The sequence below is a fragment of the Gobio gobio genome, assembly GCF_949357685.1.
Source record: "Gobio gobio genome assembly, chromosome: 10".
NCBI classification, from domain to species: Eukaryota; Metazoa; Chordata; class Actinopteri; order Cypriniformes; family Gobionidae; genus Gobio; species Gobio gobio.
In genome coordinates this window covers 44,243,140-44,262,011 of record NC_137116.1, presented here as the reverse complement: position 1 = coordinate 44,262,011, position 18,872 = coordinate 44,243,140, and the positions used below count along the sequence as shown (strand labels likewise).

At 40.3% G+C, this 18,872-nt stretch overlaps 1 protein-coding gene across 2 annotated transcripts; it reads left to right on the top strand.

The window, feature by feature from the left end:
- The first annotated feature begins 1,871 nt into the window (after positions 1-1,871).
- On the top strand, positions 1,872-15,149 carry mknk2b (MAPK interacting serine/threonine kinase 2b). 2 transcript variants are annotated; one of them, XM_079826954.1, is made up of 14 exons: positions 1,872-2,065; positions 3,368-3,546; positions 3,836-3,926; positions 4,101-4,202; positions 4,338-4,435; positions 6,740-6,819; positions 6,948-7,021; positions 7,168-7,272; positions 7,631-7,686; positions 7,874-7,969; positions 11,762-11,956; positions 12,071-12,235; positions 12,348-12,388; positions 12,480-15,149. In XM_079826954.1, the coding sequence occupies exons 2-14, from the start codon at positions 3,496-3,498 to the stop codon at positions 12,751-12,753; spliced, it is 1,428 nt and encodes a 475-aa protein (XP_079683080.1). In that variant the 5' UTR covers positions 1,872-2,065; positions 3,368-3,495; the 3' UTR covers positions 12,754-15,149. The 2 variants fall into 2 exon arrangements, with proteins under 2 accessions (XP_079683080.1, XP_079683081.1); XM_079826955.1 differs by having other exon boundaries at positions 1,959-2,166; positions 3,015-3,546.
- Positions 15,150-18,872: the final 3,723 nt, after the last annotated feature.

Genomic DNA, 18,872 nt, shown 5'->3' with positions numbered 1-18,872 from the left:
TATGTACTAGCTGACACCTCGGAAAACCTACACACCCTTGATGTAACAGAAGAGGACTACAGAATTCCCGAAAGAGATCAGCCCAAGCACACACACACTTGCACACTCGTCTGTCTTTATCGTTCTCCAAACACGCATACACACACTCTCACTTTTGCACTTTTCCACTGTCATCACACACACAAACACCTCTCTTTCACACTTTCTCCACCAATGAGGGCCCTTCTCACTTTTTCTCCTCATAGAAATGTCACACGTTCCTGCACTGTACATATGCAGATTTACACTGCAATCATCTCTCATACAGAATAAGCAGACAGTACTCTTCCTTAACACACCCATACAACCTGACAAATCAGATTACACCCTCACAAACCCTCTTTGAGCTGTACATGTGTGTGCTGCTTTTATTGACTTGTTATGCATTCCCACCCAATGGAGTGTTTGAATACCATTTGGACCCTTTTGCGAAGGCCCCATTCTGTTAACCCAGAGTACCCTCTGCTCCTCCTCTATCACGTGGCTTGTTTTCAACATAACTTGGCATTTCATCATGTGCTTCTTTCCTCCCGAGCCTTGCACTGAAATTTGCGTAATCGCCAGGGCTGTTTTCATAGCAGAATATATAGGCCAAAACACATTGAGAGGGCAGCTAGAAAGATAGAAGGGAGGGGGGAAGTCACAAGATGTCTCTCAGTCCCAAATGGCCCTAAGTGGCGTTAAATTAGTGGACCACCTGAAAAAATAAAGCCTGAGTCATTGGAGAACATAATATAACGGACGCAACCTTGTGAGCTTCATTGTTTCAGAATGTTTCTGTGACAATGTACACAGCATCGGATTTGAAAATGACTCAAGTCATGTGTCTTACACGGCTCATTCAAGAGATCAAAACCATCAAAGCTTTCATACACACGTGGATCAGTTACTCCTGACTGCCTATCTCCAACTCAGCTGGTCTGTAAAACGTGCTGTGCGTGTGCCCATGGGTTCCCACATTCCCATCAATCTATGTCAGGATTCCATCCTGTTAAGGGAAAGGAATGTTGGTGTTCCAATTAAGATGAGACTATGTTATATTATAGAATATATCATATCAATATATATAGAATATATCAAACAAATAAATATTTAGGTCATTTAGGGTTGGGCTGCTAATTTTTTGGGGGAATTCCTACATTAAGCAATTATATATTAGATCCCAAATGTATTATTATTATGAAACTGTAAAATGATATGTGTATCAATAATCTGACTTCTTTGTACTATATAAATACAAACTAAATGAGTAGGCTACCTTAATATAGTTCTAAAAATAAACTCTACTCTCTAATTTCGTAATAAACATTTCAATAGGCCTACATCATTATAAGCTATTGCTTTGATATTTCCTTTATAGAAAGCCTGTTCTTACCAGCTGCTCAAACACTCACGCTTAGTCATTTGGGGTTTTTGACAGTTAATATATATGTCTGTTGCAGAATATTGCATCAGGCAGAATGAATGCTAATTCGACTAGTTATAGGCTACTAATGACGTACTATTTAGATTATGGACATTTGAGGCTTCATCGTGAATTTGAGTGGATTTTTATTACTGTATCGGTGTTAGTTTATAAGGCTTTTCATTTTTAGAAGAAAAAAAACCCTGAATGAACAGACTAAAGCATTGCAGCCTTTCAGGCTATAATCATAACATTCGTCACCAGCCCACGTGACTCACCCTCTCTCTCTCTCTCTCTCTCTCTCTCTCTCTCTCTCTCTCTCTCTCTCTCTCTCTCTCTCTCTCTCTCTCTCTCTCTCTCTCTCTCTCTCTCTCTCTCTCTCTCTCTCTCTCTCGACTGATGTGGAGTATGTCTGGTACGTGTTTACAGAGACGAGGGGTTGGTCTAACTGAAAGGAGGTGGGTAAGGAAGGGGGCGTGAGATTATAAAAAAGAGGATCGCCGTTTTTCTTTTTGTACCTTCCACACGTTAGTCCCTACCACCCACGGCCACCATCTGCTGCTCCCGAAGCAGAGGCTCATACAACGGCGTCAAGCCTGGAGCTTTAAAGACAACAACGGGGTAAGGACGAGCTTTATGTTCAGCTGATATATCGGGCTTGACAGATGAGCGGACTAAACAAAAAAACTCCACGGTTTGATTTAAAAGGATGCGGCGCAACGGTCTGATTTGGTTTATTGTTGGCGGATCTCTGGAAAAGTCTAGAAACTAGACTTCATTATTGTGCTGTCATTTGCCTTTCTGAGGTTTGTGTTTCTTCACACTGAATCCAAATGCTGATGGACTCGTATGATGAATTGAATCATTCTGTGTGATCGTCATCACGGTGATTCGTTGAGTGCATGTGATTAGTCGCGAAAAGAAAATAGCGTGTGTCGTTGAGTGGATAACGGACGGAAATAGCGAGTTATTCTTGGCACAAGTCTCCGAGGCATGTAAATGCAAGTTAGTCCTTGCTTGTGACGTGACTTGCTATTACTGCCCCTGTAAGTTAGTCTTATTTTGTCTGTTTGTCTGTTGCAGTGACTATTTAAAGGGCTAGTTAACATAAAAATGATTTGTACATAAAGCGAACGAATTCTCATGTCATTACTAACCAGTGTGTATTTACTTCTGCTGACACACAATTTGACATTTTGAAATGTCTTTGTATTCAGTCACAATGAATGGTGGTGACTGAAAATGTCAAGCTTCAAAAATAACCCAAAATCAGCTTAAATGTATTTCAAACGACTAGTTTTTTTTAATCCAAATCTGAATCTGGAGCAATACGATAGTGACTGAAGAACCGTCCAAAATAAGCGTACGAAGTAGCGATACACGATTTGTTGGCGAACGAATCATTTGAATCGAATCTGTTGACTCTCAATCTACTCTATTGATCCAATGTATAACACCAAGCAGGGCTGCGTCTCCCAAAAGCACCGTAAGCATAAGTAGATAATAGAAATCATTAGTGTTACTGATTTATACGATCTAGTTAGATTAGAGATGCTTTTTGGAGGCGCAGTCCTGACTGATTCGTTCACTAGTTCAACTCTTTGATTCAATGATTACCTCACTGGAAGTGAAGACCTATAGTAAATAACAACAAAGCAATCAAGAACATTTGCAATATAGCTTGAGTTGTTTGGACCCTTTTTGCCATCTTTTACTCTTCGTTGTCATTGCATGAGATGCAGCTTTTATGCAGAAGAAAGTGACATTCAAAAATATACAAAAACAGTCATTTGCAACGACAAAAGAGTGATAAACAAATGATCCCTTTGTATATGCAATTGGTTGTTGGAAACTAGTTGTATGAAATTAGTGTTTTCTATGTAATTAAATTTTAAAGGCATTTTTTTTTTCTTTCTTTCTCAGGTTTCCCGTTAAAAGCACCACGGTTTCCAAGAAATTGGATTAGCTGAGTGAATTCGATCACCAAAGCTAAGGCCACCGTTGTTGCCGCCATCCACCGGTCCAAACAAAGTCACTAAAATCAGGACAAAATGGTGCAGAACAAGATCACGGAAGTTACCGGATTCCATCGCTCTTTTAAGGTGAGAGTGGGATCTTGCTGTGGCATGAATGAATGTTGAATTGTTTTGGCATTAGGCAACGGATCACATAATCGGCACAGGTGTTTGTTTTTTTCAGGATGATTTCATTGCATAAGCCAGGGTATCAGAGATCATAGAAGACTGTTTAAACATTAAACCGAATGCCAGGACGTTCTTAGTTATCTATTTGAACTCTGATAAGAAGTATCTGCTGGGCATTTAACCAGTGTGCAACAAGGATGAACTTTTCAGATTGTGAATCTCTTTTTTTTATTTATTTTATATTCAGGGCCAAAATCCCTTTGAATCTGAGGAATTTTCCAAAACGGGATCCCATCTCCTTGACTCTGCCTTCAATTTTGATTGTTCCGCCCGGCATGGTAAGTTGTTGTTTACACCAATGTTTGCATATTTTACTTTTAAAGATACTGGACAAATAACATCTGCTTTTTTTTTTCTTCTCAGTATAATCGAGTCGTTTTGTGTGCGTGTTTATTCCTAACATCAGCGTAGCAGGTTTTTAATTGTAACTTTCTTTCTGTTTTGACATGCAGACATGCCATCCAGCCGGCCCATCGACATCCCAGATGCCAAAAAGAGAAACAAGAAGAAAAAGAGATGCCGTGCAACAGACAGCTTCTCAGGGCGATTTGAGGGTCAGTGCATATCAGATGGGGCGACATTTTCTATTTTTACATGGCTAAGGCGTTATCATTTCAAGTATACTTTACAATTTGACACGTCCAAATGGGTTCAGTAGTTTATTAATAGAACTTTTGTTTTGATTTCAGATGTATATAAACTGCAAGATGAGGTGCTGGGGGAAGGGGCCTATGCCAGGGTCCAGACTTGCATCAGCCAAATCACCCACAAAGAATATGCTGTGAAGGTAAGATTTTTTTTTTTTTTTTATAGTTAACGTGGTAAAATTGGATGTAACTAACCTGAGTTTAGACAATGCAGGCACATCTTTGGGTAGTGTAACTTTAAAATAGCATTTGTGAGTTGTAAATGAAGCAATATTCCATGAGCAGAAGATATGGCATTCGCAGGCTATTGTTAGAAAGGACTTTCCCTTTGAAGCCGTCTCTTAGAAATTGAATCAAGTGGGTAACGGGAATAATATTTCCCTCTTTGACAAGCATACGTGACTGTAGTCGTTTTGTGCTGACTGGCATTGTTGCATGTGATTGGTGAGGGCATGCTAGATTCCTTCAAGCTGTGGTGGTGAAGCTAAGGTCAGGGTTTTCATGCTTCTGAAATTCACACTTGTGCTTGAAAATGGTAATATTACAGAATTCATAATGTAACATTTTTTTCTTTTAAATTTGTGAATTGTATTTACTTTGCTAACTGAACTACTCTGTAGTTTATTTGAGCAGTTTTCTCTTAACGGAGTAACGTTCTTGTTCACAAACACGGATGTTTGAACAACCAGTCCCTCAGTTGTGTTATTGTAGTTTTACAGAGCAGGCTTAGCGGAAAGACTTCATTGTTTTTGTTAGACCGGATAGAAGGCCAGCCAATCAGAGACATTGAGCGGTCACATGCTCTTACCATTCATTGCTCTCATTGGCTGGGAGATTGTATCACCGCGGGAACATTTTGTACTGGCAAGTCTGCCGAAACATAAACCTCAAGAGAAAGGGGGGGGCTAGGGTGGAGTTAAATCCTTGAAGTGTTTACTTACTTTTTTTGTCTCGTTCGCACATTGCGGAATCTAGAACAAAAGCATATTAGGAAATGTACTTTGAGTGCCAGAAATTGGTCTTGTTCTCACTTTTTGACTTGAAGTTCAACTTTTTTTCTTACTTTTTTTTTTTTTTAAAGCATTTTTTTTTTACAGTGTCTCTTTAAAAAAACTTAGTTTTTCCCCCATTATTATTGCCAAAAAGACTGTTGATTTTAGTTTTGTCATACTTAAAATTATCCTCCTAGATTTCATAGCATGTTTTCCTTCAATATAGCCAGCCACACAAAGACTATATGATTATTTGTGATGTGATTCAGTCCCTGAGGATGATGGATCATTAAAAGCATTAGGTCAGTTTATGCTGGGATGGGATTCAGACAACTCCAACCAGATGTCCTGCCAACCCCCTCTTTGCGTAGTTTGGGTTGGGGTGGGGGGTTGAGATCTATGGCGTCCTAGTTTGAACAAAAGGAAAGGCTGAATGAAAACAACCCCAGTAGCCGCCTCTGCTGGGCCTGGGTTGTGTGCACAAGCGTTGCTTGATTTACAGACAGCGGTCAGACTCTATAGGGCCCCTACCTAAGCTAACATGGAGATTTATGTGTGCTTTCACTCCCACTGTATTGTGTGTAATGTATTTGCCAACATATTGTGAAGGCCTTTCTGTGCAGCAAATAACATGTTTAGACTTTAGCAACTAGGTGAAATTTGTCACCACATCCCTCAGGTTCCCTCAAGCATTTATTATACCCTGTAATTTTTTGCGGCTTTTGAGAAGACCGATTGCTGACTCAGCCGTGTGGCGGCAGCGCTGAGGTTTTTGGGAATGTGCTGGCCCGCAGGGCTCATTCTTAACCCTGATATGCATTATGTGCTCGCCTGCATGCTCTCAATAGCGCTGCTAATCCAGGGAGCTGGAAGGGCTGCACACAATCAGGAAAACATAGAGGCCTTGCATGGGGGAGGATGTGATTTCAATGTCAACAGTAACTTCTGCTTGTACTTTTAGTTGGACTCAGGGGGGTTGAGTGAACAGAGTCATAGTCCCTTAAAAAAAATAAGATATATTTAGAGTTGTGGGGACTTGGTTTCTGTCTTTTAAAGGGATAGTTCACCAAAGAAAAAAAACATGTAAGACATTCTTGTAACGCAATATTTTTTTAGGCCGTTTTTGTCAATTTTTGTAATTTCATTTTTAAAATACATCAACTTTGTTATATGTAACACGCATGTAACAGTAACATGTATGCATATAATACAAAAAAACAACAACACTTATGCACATGCATACGATTTCCAAAGCCTTAGAGAAGAAAGGACAAATATAAATATCACAAAAGCAGATAGTCATACAGGTTTATAACAACTTTCTAAATGGCTGTTTATTGCTTTAAGAAAGTAATTTGTAACCAAATGGTCACTGAGATTAAGGGGGGTTGTCACCTCAGGGTGTTGCTTTGATCCTAACCTGCTATTTTTTTTGTTTTGTTCACCCTATAGATCATTGAGAAGAGGCCAGGACACAGCCGGAGTCGTGTTTTCAGAGAGGTGGAAATGCTGTACCAGTGCCAGGGCCACAGGTAACCCATCCATTTCTTTAGTATCTTTATCTATATAGTCTTAAAAATCTTGCGCGCAATGCATTTTAATGGTCTGCAACTGCAATTGTTGTTTTAACTTAAAACGTTGTCTTTTGTTCACCCAACAGAAATATTCTGGAGCTAGTGGAGTTTTTTGAAGAGGAGGACAAGTTTTACCTTGTGTTTGAGAAGCTTAGAGGAGGTATGTGTGTTTTCTGTGGTGTTGTGTTACTCTTGAGAAACATTACCCAGCCTCCCCTGGGCCCAAAGACCAGCCCTAAGTAATTTAATTTAAATGTAAAGATCGCATGCACTGGTGTTGATGCGTAACAATGTGGGGTTTTTTAGGCTCCGTCTTGGCCCACATTCACAAGAGGAGATACTTTAGCGAGCAGGAAGCCAGCATTGTGGTGCAGGACATTGCGAGTGCGCTGGACTTCCTTCACAATAAAGGTACGGGAACACCGATGGGGAAGGGTTGTTTAGGCATGGAAAGGGGAGATGAGACGATGGTGTTACACGTGGGGGGTGGGAAAGGGTAGGTTATGGGGGTTGTTGGAAATTGTATCGAGTTGTAACTTGATCATATATCATCGACTAGCTTGAGGGATGCGCACTGGATTTCTAGGTTGTGGGCTGAAAGGTTTTATTCCTGTCTGTACTGTTGGGTGAGGGGATGCTAAGGTAATTTTAGTAGCACTTAGCAACAAGCTGTGTTGGAAACATTTGCCTATCTTTGCCCCCATTGACAATCCTCACTTAGCCTGAATACCACACAACTAACACATGACTTGTGTTTGTGCTCTTGTAGGTATGGCCCACAGAGACCTGAAGCCTGAAAACATCTTGTGTGAACACGAGCACAGGGTGAGTCTTTTACGACAGAATGTTTGACTAGTTAGAAATTCAAGTTTGATTTTGCATTTGTGGTTTAGAAAGTTTGATCAGATGATTTGAGGTTTCCAGGCAGACTGTAAACACTCAGTCATGACTGTCAATAGTCATTTCTGGGCAGAAGTTTTGATCTGATTTCCTGCTCGCACGTTTCTTGCAGATTTCACCGGTGAAGATTTGCGATTTCGATCTGGGCAGTGGGATTAAACTCAACAGTGACAGTTCCCCCATCTCCACTCCAGAGCTCCTCACTCCAGTAAGTGTCTTTGTGACCCTGTGAACATGGATTCATCCAAACAAAATACAGCATTAGATCAAGAAACAAACAGGATAAGCCGTTAACCGCCTCCTCCCTGATGTTTCAAATCTATAGATAAGATGAACACATTGTCATTGTATTTCTTATCAAGGGACCTGCTTTAATGCCATTGGTTAACTTGGGGTGGTGTCAGTAACGTAGCTCATTCTGATTGGCTAATTTAATCTTTCTGAAAACAGTGCTGAGGTCAAGGAATGGTTTTACGACCAGAATGGAACTTTTAAAGAGGCTAAATTCTGTTGTGAGATAGTGGAGCGGCTGTATTGAGTCCATTCTTGGTTTATCTACATCACTGTAGTTATCAACTTGACCAACTTGTGGATAAGATGACTTACAAAGTTACAATCTCAAATTATAACCGTTATGGTTTCTTCCAAAATATTTGAAACCGTGTGTGTGTGTGTGTGTGTGTGTGTGTGTGTGTGTGTGTGTGTGTGTGTGTGTGTGTGTGTGTGTGTGTGTGTGTGTGTGTGTGTGTGTGTGTGTGTGTGTGTGTGTGTGTGTGTGTGTGTGTGTGTGTGTGTGTGTGTGTGTGTGTGTGTGTGTGTGTGTGTGTGTGTGTGTGTGTGTGTGTGTGTGTGTGTGTGTGTGTGTGTGTGTGTGTGTGTGTGTGTGTGTGTGTGTGTGTGTGTGTGTGTGTGTGTGTGTGTGTGTGTGTGTGTGTGTGTGTGTGTGTGTGTGTGTGTGTGTGTGTGTGTGTGTGTGTGTGTGTGTGTGTGTGTGTGTGTGTGTGTGTGTGTGTGTGTGTGTGTGTGTGTGTGTAATTTCATAGCTTTGAATGATTGGGGCGAGACAGCTTAGAACAGGTGATACGGCGGGGCAGGACAGTGAGAAATACTCAGCATGGTAACCCAAGTTGGGTCCAACAGCTTGTTGAACAGACTATTTGTGGACTGAATGGCTAAAGGGTGAAAGGTTCTAGTGTATCTAGTAAGTAAACAATATGGGGCTTGTCTTTATGCCCTGTGCTTGCTGATTAGCCAATAGTCTCGTATGATTCTGCCATAGGGGAGAGGGTTCGATTTAGTACATTGCATGTATTTAAAGGGATGGCTCACCAACAAATAAATCAATTTACTTGCCCTAATGTCATTTGTTTGGGTTCTAAGTTTATGCAGTGAGAATTAAATGACATGATAATGGCCAAGAATAAAACATTCAGTCTCTACATAAAAGAAATGCAACTAACTTTGTCAGGAAGGGATGTAATGTTGATCAGTTTTTTGAGCCAGTTTTTAGATGTTTCCAATTGCAACCCCCACGGTACTTGTGGAGAACAAGAATTCAACCCAAACAAACATTTCTGGCCTTTGTGCACCAATTTCCTGTCATACCTTAACCCTTCAGCACATTTTAGACTCCATTTCTCTTTTGTTTTCTTCTCTGTGGATATTTCCTCAAGCCTGTCTGAGCATGAGTCTTTCAATCTGTGTTACCACCCCACACCTAGCAACTGGTTTGTGATTGGTTTAGTGAGGGGGTGGATGAAATGGGGGAGGAGCATCTAGTGCACTCTCTCTGGTCATGAACTCAACATGTTTTTCTTGGGCAGGATCCCAGGGATCTTTATCAGGGTTTTTTATTCACCGCTAACTAGATGTTTGTCACTAGATTGCTTCGCTTTTTATGAGATTCCTTTCCCTTTTTTATTTTCTTCTTTTTATTGTTACCTCAGGCTTTTTTTTGTGTGTGTGTGTGTGTGTGTGTGTGTGTGTGTGTGTGTGTAGTTTGATCGGAACAAATGCTTCAAGAAAGTCATGATTTCTGAGAAGTGCATGTACCTTCCTGCCTGAACCATGTAGAAAAGTGCTTTCACTTTATGCCCTTGCTCTGCATGTACTGTTAACCTATAACCACAGGGGAAATTCATATCTGCATCTGTATAGGTGACTCTCTCACACAACCGATGCATGGCTCACTGCCAACCACAAAAACACCTGGACTGCCAACCACAAAAACACCTGGACTGACAACACGACTGCGCAAGCCAGTTTGTCCTTCCTTGGAAATCCCCATATATAATCAGCACGTGGTAGATGCTAGTAGCTACATTGCCCTAAAGTGACTGATGCAACGCTATGCTAGTCTTACAGCTGAAGTTTGTCTTTAAAGTGAAAATCTGCTGCGTAGTTATCATTCGAAACCCCCTCCCTCGCTCTTATCTCAAAGACTCAGAGATAGACACACGAGTGAGCCAGAGGAATATGCTTCGATTTTTACAGAACACATGGGAACTGCTGCAAAACATGAACCCTCTTTGGCTAATTACAGGTTACTTGGATTGTAGAAATCTGGTACAGTTGGCTAACTGACTAGTTGCGTACTGTAGCAATGTTTTTGCTATCAGCTGGGCTGCTTTAGATTTGGTCGTGCTTTGTGCAAGTCTTTTTGTTCTAGAGTGGGGGTGGTTGTGAAGTGTTCACTTCAATGTGAGGGTGTCGAGAGGCGGTGAGCAAAAACAGCCGTGTCGAGGGGGGGTTGGGTGCAACAGTGGAAGCTTTTGTCTGCGCTCGGATTCCTGCACTGCGAAATAGCATTACATAAGTGCAAGAAGGCGGAGCAACAACGGCAGCTGGGTTGAGGATAACAAAAGAGCCTAGCAGAGCAGACCGACCGCTTCCTTTAACCTCAGACACACAAACCAAAACATGACCATGTTGCGATTGAACATCTGTGAAAACATCCAGAGGGGGGTTGGTCATACCTGTTGTTGGCTTTACGGCATTATTAGTGTTTTACGCCCACTTTTGAACCTCATACGAGTGTATTTGTGAGTGTCATTTATTGTTGGTTATGAGCAAAATATTATACATTCACATCATGTAGGGTTCAGATATTGGCCTTAATAGATGGCTTTGAACTGCAGTGTGCGAATTCTGGGAAGTTCTGGGATTCGTGATTTTCTTGAAAAGAAAAACCTGCTAAAGCGAGTTATTTTGTAACTCTGACCTCAGTCGGCATTGCATAATAAGAGGTTCATAATGCAGCAGGCTGGCCCAGCCCACTGAGAAAAAGTAAAAGGAACCCAGTTCTGCAGATCCTTCCAGAAATCTTAGTTTGTCCTGCTGAACTACTGAACGGTCTCTCCAGAGAGGTTTTATCCTTTTACATAAAATTTGTGTGGGTCTGTGCTGTTGATGTTATGTAATCAAGCACAGTTTGTGGGTTTTCTGGGACACGCAATCCTCTTTTTCGTGTCCCAATGCGTGACCTAGTTTTGGGCAGAGGCAGTCGGAGCCCAAACGAACAAAGCAGTCTGTGCATGCAGCTGAGCCCACAAAACACTCCATGACTCACTACCCCGCCTCCATCTGTGACATAACAATCGTTACTGCGGTTACTTCGTTTAAGGTGGTGTATGCCACCATCGCATTTTCCATCTGTACTGCAGCAGGAATGGGTTTCGTGAGCTTGAACCGGAGGTGAATCCTTTATAATTTAACTAGTTAATCTGTCACCCCCCCTCCCTCCAGTTTGGCACGATCTGCTGTTTCACCATGTGATTCTCATGCTGCCGGTCTCAGACATGCTTGGGGGTCCCACAGAACACATGACATTTGTCAGCTGAATGTGACCAATGATGTTGACGCTTCATAAATTGAAATGCAGCTGTACGAAAAACAAACTTCTTTGTTCTCAATGTGACTGCTAGTTCTGTGTTTTTGCCTCTTCACTGGTGGCAGTTGATTACCTTCTTCTCACCCCTCCTTTTTCTCACTCTCACCTTAGTGTGGATCTGCTGAGTACATGGCGCCAGAAGTTGTGGAAGCCTTCAACGAGGAGGCCACAATCTACGATAAGCGCTGTGACCTGTGGAGCCTGGGTGTCATCCTCTACATCATGCTTAGCGGTTACCCTCCCTTCATCGGCTGCTGTGGAAGTGACTGTGGATGGGAGAACGGAGAACCTTGTCAAGTGTGCCAGGTACAAAACTCTACAAAAACTCACTGTTGTAAACCTACGTCAAAAGTATTGTATTCATGTGCTGCTCAATGGAATAATAATAAGACTCGTCTCTTGTTTCTTCTATCCTCCCAGAACACCTTGTTTGAAAGCATTCAGGAGGGCAAGTATGAGTTTCCAGAGAAAGAGTGGGCTCATATTTCCTCCAGCGCCAAAGACCTCATTTCCAAACTGCTTGTGCGGGACGCCAAGAAACGTCTCAGCGCCGCTCAGGTTCTCCAGCACCCCTGGGTACAAGGGGTAAGGAACTGAATGTTTTGTTATCTTCACTACAGTTCTGTAAAAATGCTTTTTAGTCCCTTTATGCCATTTCTTCACTTTTACTGACCTCCTTTTTTTTTTTTTTCTCCAGGGTGCCTTTGACTATTCCCCCTCCTCTATCCTGCCGCAAAGGTGAGTTGAGTTGGTACAAGCTTTTCTACTAGTATATGCAGCTCATAGCATCCTCATCAGGCTAACCTTGTCCTTCCTTCCACGCTCCCAGGAATAACAACGCTAAGGATCTGACTTTCTTTGCGGGCAAGGCTGTTGCTATGAACCGCCAATTGGCTGCGCAAGACGACCTGGAAGAGCAGCAACAGCAGGACCCTCCTCAGGTCATCACAGCCAGTGCCACATCCATGCGCCTCTCCCCTCCCTCTAACTCCAAACTGGCCAAGCGCAGACAGAGGAGTAGCCTGCTGAAAGGAGCGCCCGTCTCCGCCTCTGAGCTCAGGCAGCTCCTGGCACCGCTGGTCATTGTGGGAGACTGCGCTTGATCGGTTGAGCTGGGCTCTCCGTGAACAATTTTCCAATTTCAAATGGACGAACGAACAAGTATCTGCTATCTTTTGTGCAAATCCTTCTCCGTTTCTTCTGCCCACTTGAATGGGACCCAGTCCTTTCCTAAACCATGGTTCAGTCTGTGCCCGTTGCAAATTAATTTAATTCCCGTAAGCACTGGAGCTAGAGCTCCTACAGCACTTTGATCAACTTTCGACATTAGGGAATCACCTCAAGGCGCATGAACTGGACCCTGTTTAGGATGGTGATTGGGTTGCGTAAGCCATTCGGAAATTTGTCTAAAGGTAGAGCATAATATACCAGCTCCGACACCAAAGGTCTAATACCCCCATCCTCTACCCAAACCTTTTCTGTGCTGCTTCCACGTTACAACTGGATCCACTGTGAATTTTCTCTGTGAGAGATACAACTGCATTTGTTTTTCAGGAACGTTCTTCCTGTGTGCGTGTGTGCGAGAGCATGAGCGTGTGTGTGTGTGTGCGTGCGCATACATCCCCCTCCCTTTCAGCAGATACTGAAGATACTGGTATGTGCTTATGCAACTCTGATGAAGGCTATTTTGACTTGCATTACTTTAGCAGAGATCTTGTATAAGTGGAGCGAAGCTCTGATAATAGTGCCTCACCTTACTTAATGCATTGCTGTCCATCCCCACAGCCTTTTAATTCCGAGAAATTCTCCTTCCCAATAGAAATGGCTAGCTTTTTTTCCTCCATTACTCAAGCACTTCCAGAGTGTGTCCTTCCAGTACTGACTTGCATCACTTAGCCAGACTATCCCAGCAGTCTGCTTTTGAGACATGGGTTCCCCTAGTTAAACATGCTGCATTTAACTTTGAATGCAAGGTTTCTGCCTTGCTAGACTCGAATTGGAATTGCAGCATCAGATGCATCCAACCCCGATGTCTTGGAAACCATCACGGTTTCCTGTAAAATTCACCAAAAATCTTCTCAATAACTGATAAGAGTGAATATAAACATTTCTGAGCACAACTGGGATTAAGTGCATGCTGGGAAGCAACCAGGTGGTTGCACAAGCACACGTTTTCCAACTAGATAACTAGATGAATGACGATGGTCGGTATCAGGGAGTCAAGGCTTTGAACTTGTTCCCCACTTTAAGGGGGGATGATTATGGTACGGAAATTTCAAACTATTAGCTTGTGGATACCACCAAAAGCGAACTATATAAATGTTAAGAGGGAAGGGAGAGATTATTTTCAAGTAACATAAAATGTAAAAAGAAAAAAAAGGAAAAAACATTCCAGGAAAAAAAAAAGTATTAAAAAAAACTAAACAAAAAAAGTCTTCCAAGAAAATGTAGCTGTATGAGTGAAATGGTCTAAGAAAGTTTACTTGTTGTTGTTTTTTTTTTTTTCAATTTTATTTTTTTATATATTTACGTTAATGGTTGACTCCAGTTTAGAGTGTGCCACGCTGATGTTTCAAACTTTGTTAAGCTTTGTTTAACTTTTTATTGAAAGAATATTTTCTATCTTATTTTATGCAGGTGCTGTTCAGGTGGAACGTTTTCCTTTTTTTTTTTTTATATACTTTATTAATTTGGATTTATATGCTGTAAAGAGAAGAGTGTATGTGAATGTGACGAGCTAAAGGGGAGAAAGGAAGGAAAAAAAAGAGGGAGTCGTCTAGTCATACAGATCTGATGTTTTACTGTTTTTGTTCTTGCTTTGGACGTGACTTCAGGGTTGTTTAAACTCCCCTTTTCTCTCAGAAATGATTGGTGGCTTGATCGTTTTAGTAAGACGCAACAACTTTTGCCAAAGTGCACTCGTTTCTAAAAATCTAATGCACTGAGGTATCTGGGAGTGCTGATCACGGATCAGTTTTAGCCTTTCCCATGCCAATTCAGAAGACGCCGCATACTTGGTTGAGCTGAGCACAGACCATCATTCCCTCTCCAAGTTGCATGAAACATTTGAAGCCAGCCATCTGGATTCAGATCAAGTCTTTATGAATTCTGCAAGCATTAGTGTCACCAATGGGAGTTCAAATCACCCAAGCATATGATCCTGTTGAATGTTTTCAGAGCGTCACCTGTCGTGTTGCTCTGTGATATGAGAAACCTAATGGCAGTCCTTGGTTTTGAAGGGCCCATTATGCTGATTATTATGACACTGATTGTAACCTTTATTGATTTTTGTCTGTCTTTCTTTCTTTAAGAATCTTTTTACAGATGCATTTTTGTGGGGGTTTTTATGTCTTATAGTAAGACTTGAATTGTATGTGTAACGGTTTCCTCATGTTTTGTTCAGGAAACTTCTCTTTGCTACGATGTACAAATGGCAAACAAAAACGTTCATAAGCTGAGATTTAAAGCAATCTTTGGTCTGGAAAGTACCATTTCCGCCACTTCTGTTCAGTATTTTGTCTTTTTTTCTCCTTGGCTTTGGAATATTTCAGACATCCCAAGTGTTCGGGTTTGTATTTTCTGAAATGTCTGTGGCGCTTGGCTGGTCCTCTGAAGCCCCTGTGCCTCTTGACAAAAGATTCGCAACTGTTTTACCCATATGGTAGTTATGGGTTGCCTTGTAGTAACAGATCTGACTTGGATTCTCAAGTATAATTTTTTTTTTTTTTATATATATATAATTTTTTTTGGGGGGGTGTAGAAAGTTCTCATTCAATGTTCCTGTTTTAACACAGGCCAATATTTGCCATTTATAAACAAATGTAAAGTATTGTAATATTTTTTTTTTTCCCTGCTGTTTTCCCCTTTTCTTTACCCCCAACGCAAAGATTATTGGGATAAACATATTCAGGTGCACAGTTTTGTTTGTTTTATAATCTAATGTGACCCTCTAGTCTGACCTCCTGAAGGCTATTGTTTTTGAGGTGTTGTCAACAACACTCATTAAGAGCACTGTTTGTTCATTTCCAAAATCTAAACTGTCCAAAATAAAAATCGGGGGAAAATCTGACATGGGGTCTCACCTGGGACAACATGGGTATTGATTTAAAAAAAAAAAAAAGCACTTTACTGTACCATGTGGCTGACTGCAGTTCACTCGAAGCTAAATTTATGACTGTTGTGGCAGAATTTTGTATTGTTTTGTACAAGACAAACCAACAAAAATGCAATAAAATGCTTTGAACAATGTCCGTTCTTGTTTTGTCTTCACTTCAGTGTCTCTGTGAAGTTGAATTTTATCAATCCCACCTCTGCTTGTGTTCACACAGAATCACGAGCCTCATATCACATGCTGATACTGCAAACATTGACACTTCTAATAAAGATTGGTCTCTTAGAAAAGGCGGCTGATCCTGTTGACCTAATCGTGGCTATCGCAGTCACCTGTGCATGAGTCACATGGTGTATCACCTTGCTAAGTAAACACCACTAGAGAAGTGCTGATTTTCACTTCAACTTTCCAGGGCCGACTGCTTCTTTACAGAGTCTGATGCGAACACAATGTAAAAGTTGGCCAGCCCACAGTTGCCATGGAGATCTCAGAGCAGCTTAGCAGCCTACTGTAAAAGTGTGGGCTGAACATGCAGAGGGAGTGAGTCAACAAACCGTTTGGATCACGCTGCTGCTGTCTCCTCAGATTCACAAGTATGAGTGTGAATAAATCAAGCGCCATTATAATTTTGTTTGTATATTTTAACATTGCTGATATAGATAGACTTGATAGGCCTGGTTTCACAGACAAGGCTTAGGGATTAGGCCTAGTTCAATTCGTACATTTAAGAAGCTTTTATAAACATGCCTTAGAAAAAACATAACTGGTGTGCATCTTGAGACCAAACAATGGCACTGGCATATTTCACTACAAGGTGCTTTCAGTTCAAACAGCTCAAGCATCCATTTTAGTTTGGGACTAGACTTAAATCTATGCCTAAACCTAATTTGTGAAACCAGGGGATAGTATATTTATAAAAGTACTAGAATGGGTAGTTGACTGCAAGGCAATTCAAGTTATTTAAAAAAAGAAGTGTGTATGTATTTATATATATATATATATATATATATATATATATATATATAAATAAATTTTTTTTTATTTTTATATATATATATATATATTATTTTTTATTTTAAATATGAAAATGGCTGAAACCTTTAAATGGTGACTAGTTACAGCACCTAAAATATCTGCCATCATGCATTTCAAGCAAAAATTTTGATATTGAAAAAAAAACCAGGTAATTTTTTTCAATATCAAAATCTTAGCTTGAAATGCATAATGGCAGATATTTTAGGTGCTAGTCACCATTTACAGGTTTTTAGCCATTTTAATTAAATAAAAAGTATATATATATATTTCACTTGAACGGCCTTGCATTTTGAAAAACTTAAACAAATAAATACTTACAAATATTGTAGCCTAAAATAGAAAATAAAATGAGACCATAAAAATGCATGTACACTAATTAGAAAACTGTCATTGAGATGGCACTCCTTTTTATTATTATTAAAAAATAAGTAAAATCCAGACTCGCCTTGATAACAGAGTTTCATATTTCAGACATAATGGTATGTCTCCCTCTAGTGTTAGAAGATCTCTTTCTTTCACCAATGACCAATACTATCTCATTGGATACTGGATATTGTTTAGTGGTAATTAACCTGTTACTTAAGAAATGTAGCAATGTAAGTCATTTGCCAGTGATAAATCAGGATTTCAAATGGATTATAATTATACATTGTTTCTAATAGGCTGAGAAGTTCTGCTAATTAAGAATTGAGATGGCATTCAGGTGTGTGTGTGCCTTATCAAAAGTACTATAACAGGGTTTAGTGTTGGACAACACATTTTGTGTGTGTTAGCATCTGAATGAGGGGTGTATTTGGACCACATTGACACTGGACAAATTGCTTTTGTTATTGGACTCAATTGCACATGTGTATTTGTATGTATAAGGTGAGTATTGTTTCTCTTACAGAAACTGGGGGGGAGAAACGTATCTAATAAGTTACTTATTAGAATCATAATCTCTTAATATTAGATGTTGTGAAGTGCAATTATTTTCAGATAAAAAAAAAAAAAGAAGAAATATTAATAGGCTTTTGAGACTTTCTGGTCGGATCAGGAAGAACACTTTCCAAACAGCTGAATTCTAGCCTGGTAGGGCTGTGAGTATGTTTTTGCAATGGACTCCGGATGTCTCGAAGCTTTACAACTATCAATTGTATGGTGCATTTATAATTGGCCATTTTTAGAGCACCTGGATCATGCAATTATACATTTATTGTGCATTGACTTAAGGACTTATTGTCCAGATTGTAAGGGAGCCACTACTTTGACTTCAAATTATACATTGTTTCTAATAGGCTGAGAAGTCCTGCTAATTGAGATGGCATTCAGGTGTTTGTGCCTTATGAAAAGTTTTATAACAGGGTTTAGTGTTGGACAACACATTTCGTGTGTGTTAGCATTTGAATGAGGGGTGTATTTGGACCACAGACACTGGACAAATTGCTTTTGTTATTGGATTTAATTGCACGTGTATTAGTATGTATAAGGTGAGTATTGTTTCTCTTACAGAAATAGAAACTGGAAGGAAAAAAAACATCTAATAAGTTACTTATTAGAATCATAGTGTCTTAAAACTAGATCTTTTGAAGTGCTGTAATTTTCAGATTTAAAAAAATAATAATTGTAATTTCCTGTTGAGAAACTATTTTGAATCAGCCTAGGATGGCTTATAATCCATGGCTGGGCCCCGGCTTTGGTTACTTTTAAATGGATTTCGAGACTTTCTTTCTGGTCCGATCAGGAAGAACACTTTCCCAACAGCTGAATTCTAACCTGGTTGGACCACGAGTATGTGTTTGCAATGGACTCCGGATGTCTCGAAGCTTTACAAATATCAATCATATGGTGTATTTATAATTGGCCATTTTTAAAGCACCTGGATCATGCAATTATACATTTCTTGTGCAATGACTTAAGGACTTATTGTTCAGATTGTAGGGATCCACTACTTTGACTTCAAAATACATCCAGTTGACTTATTTATTCTTGTTTTCCAGCTTTTTGCAGAACGAAGAGGCTTTTATGGCGATCAATAAATTGCAGACTATTTTCTATTTCTAAAATAAAGCCGTTTTGTGTGTTGTCTCCGTTATT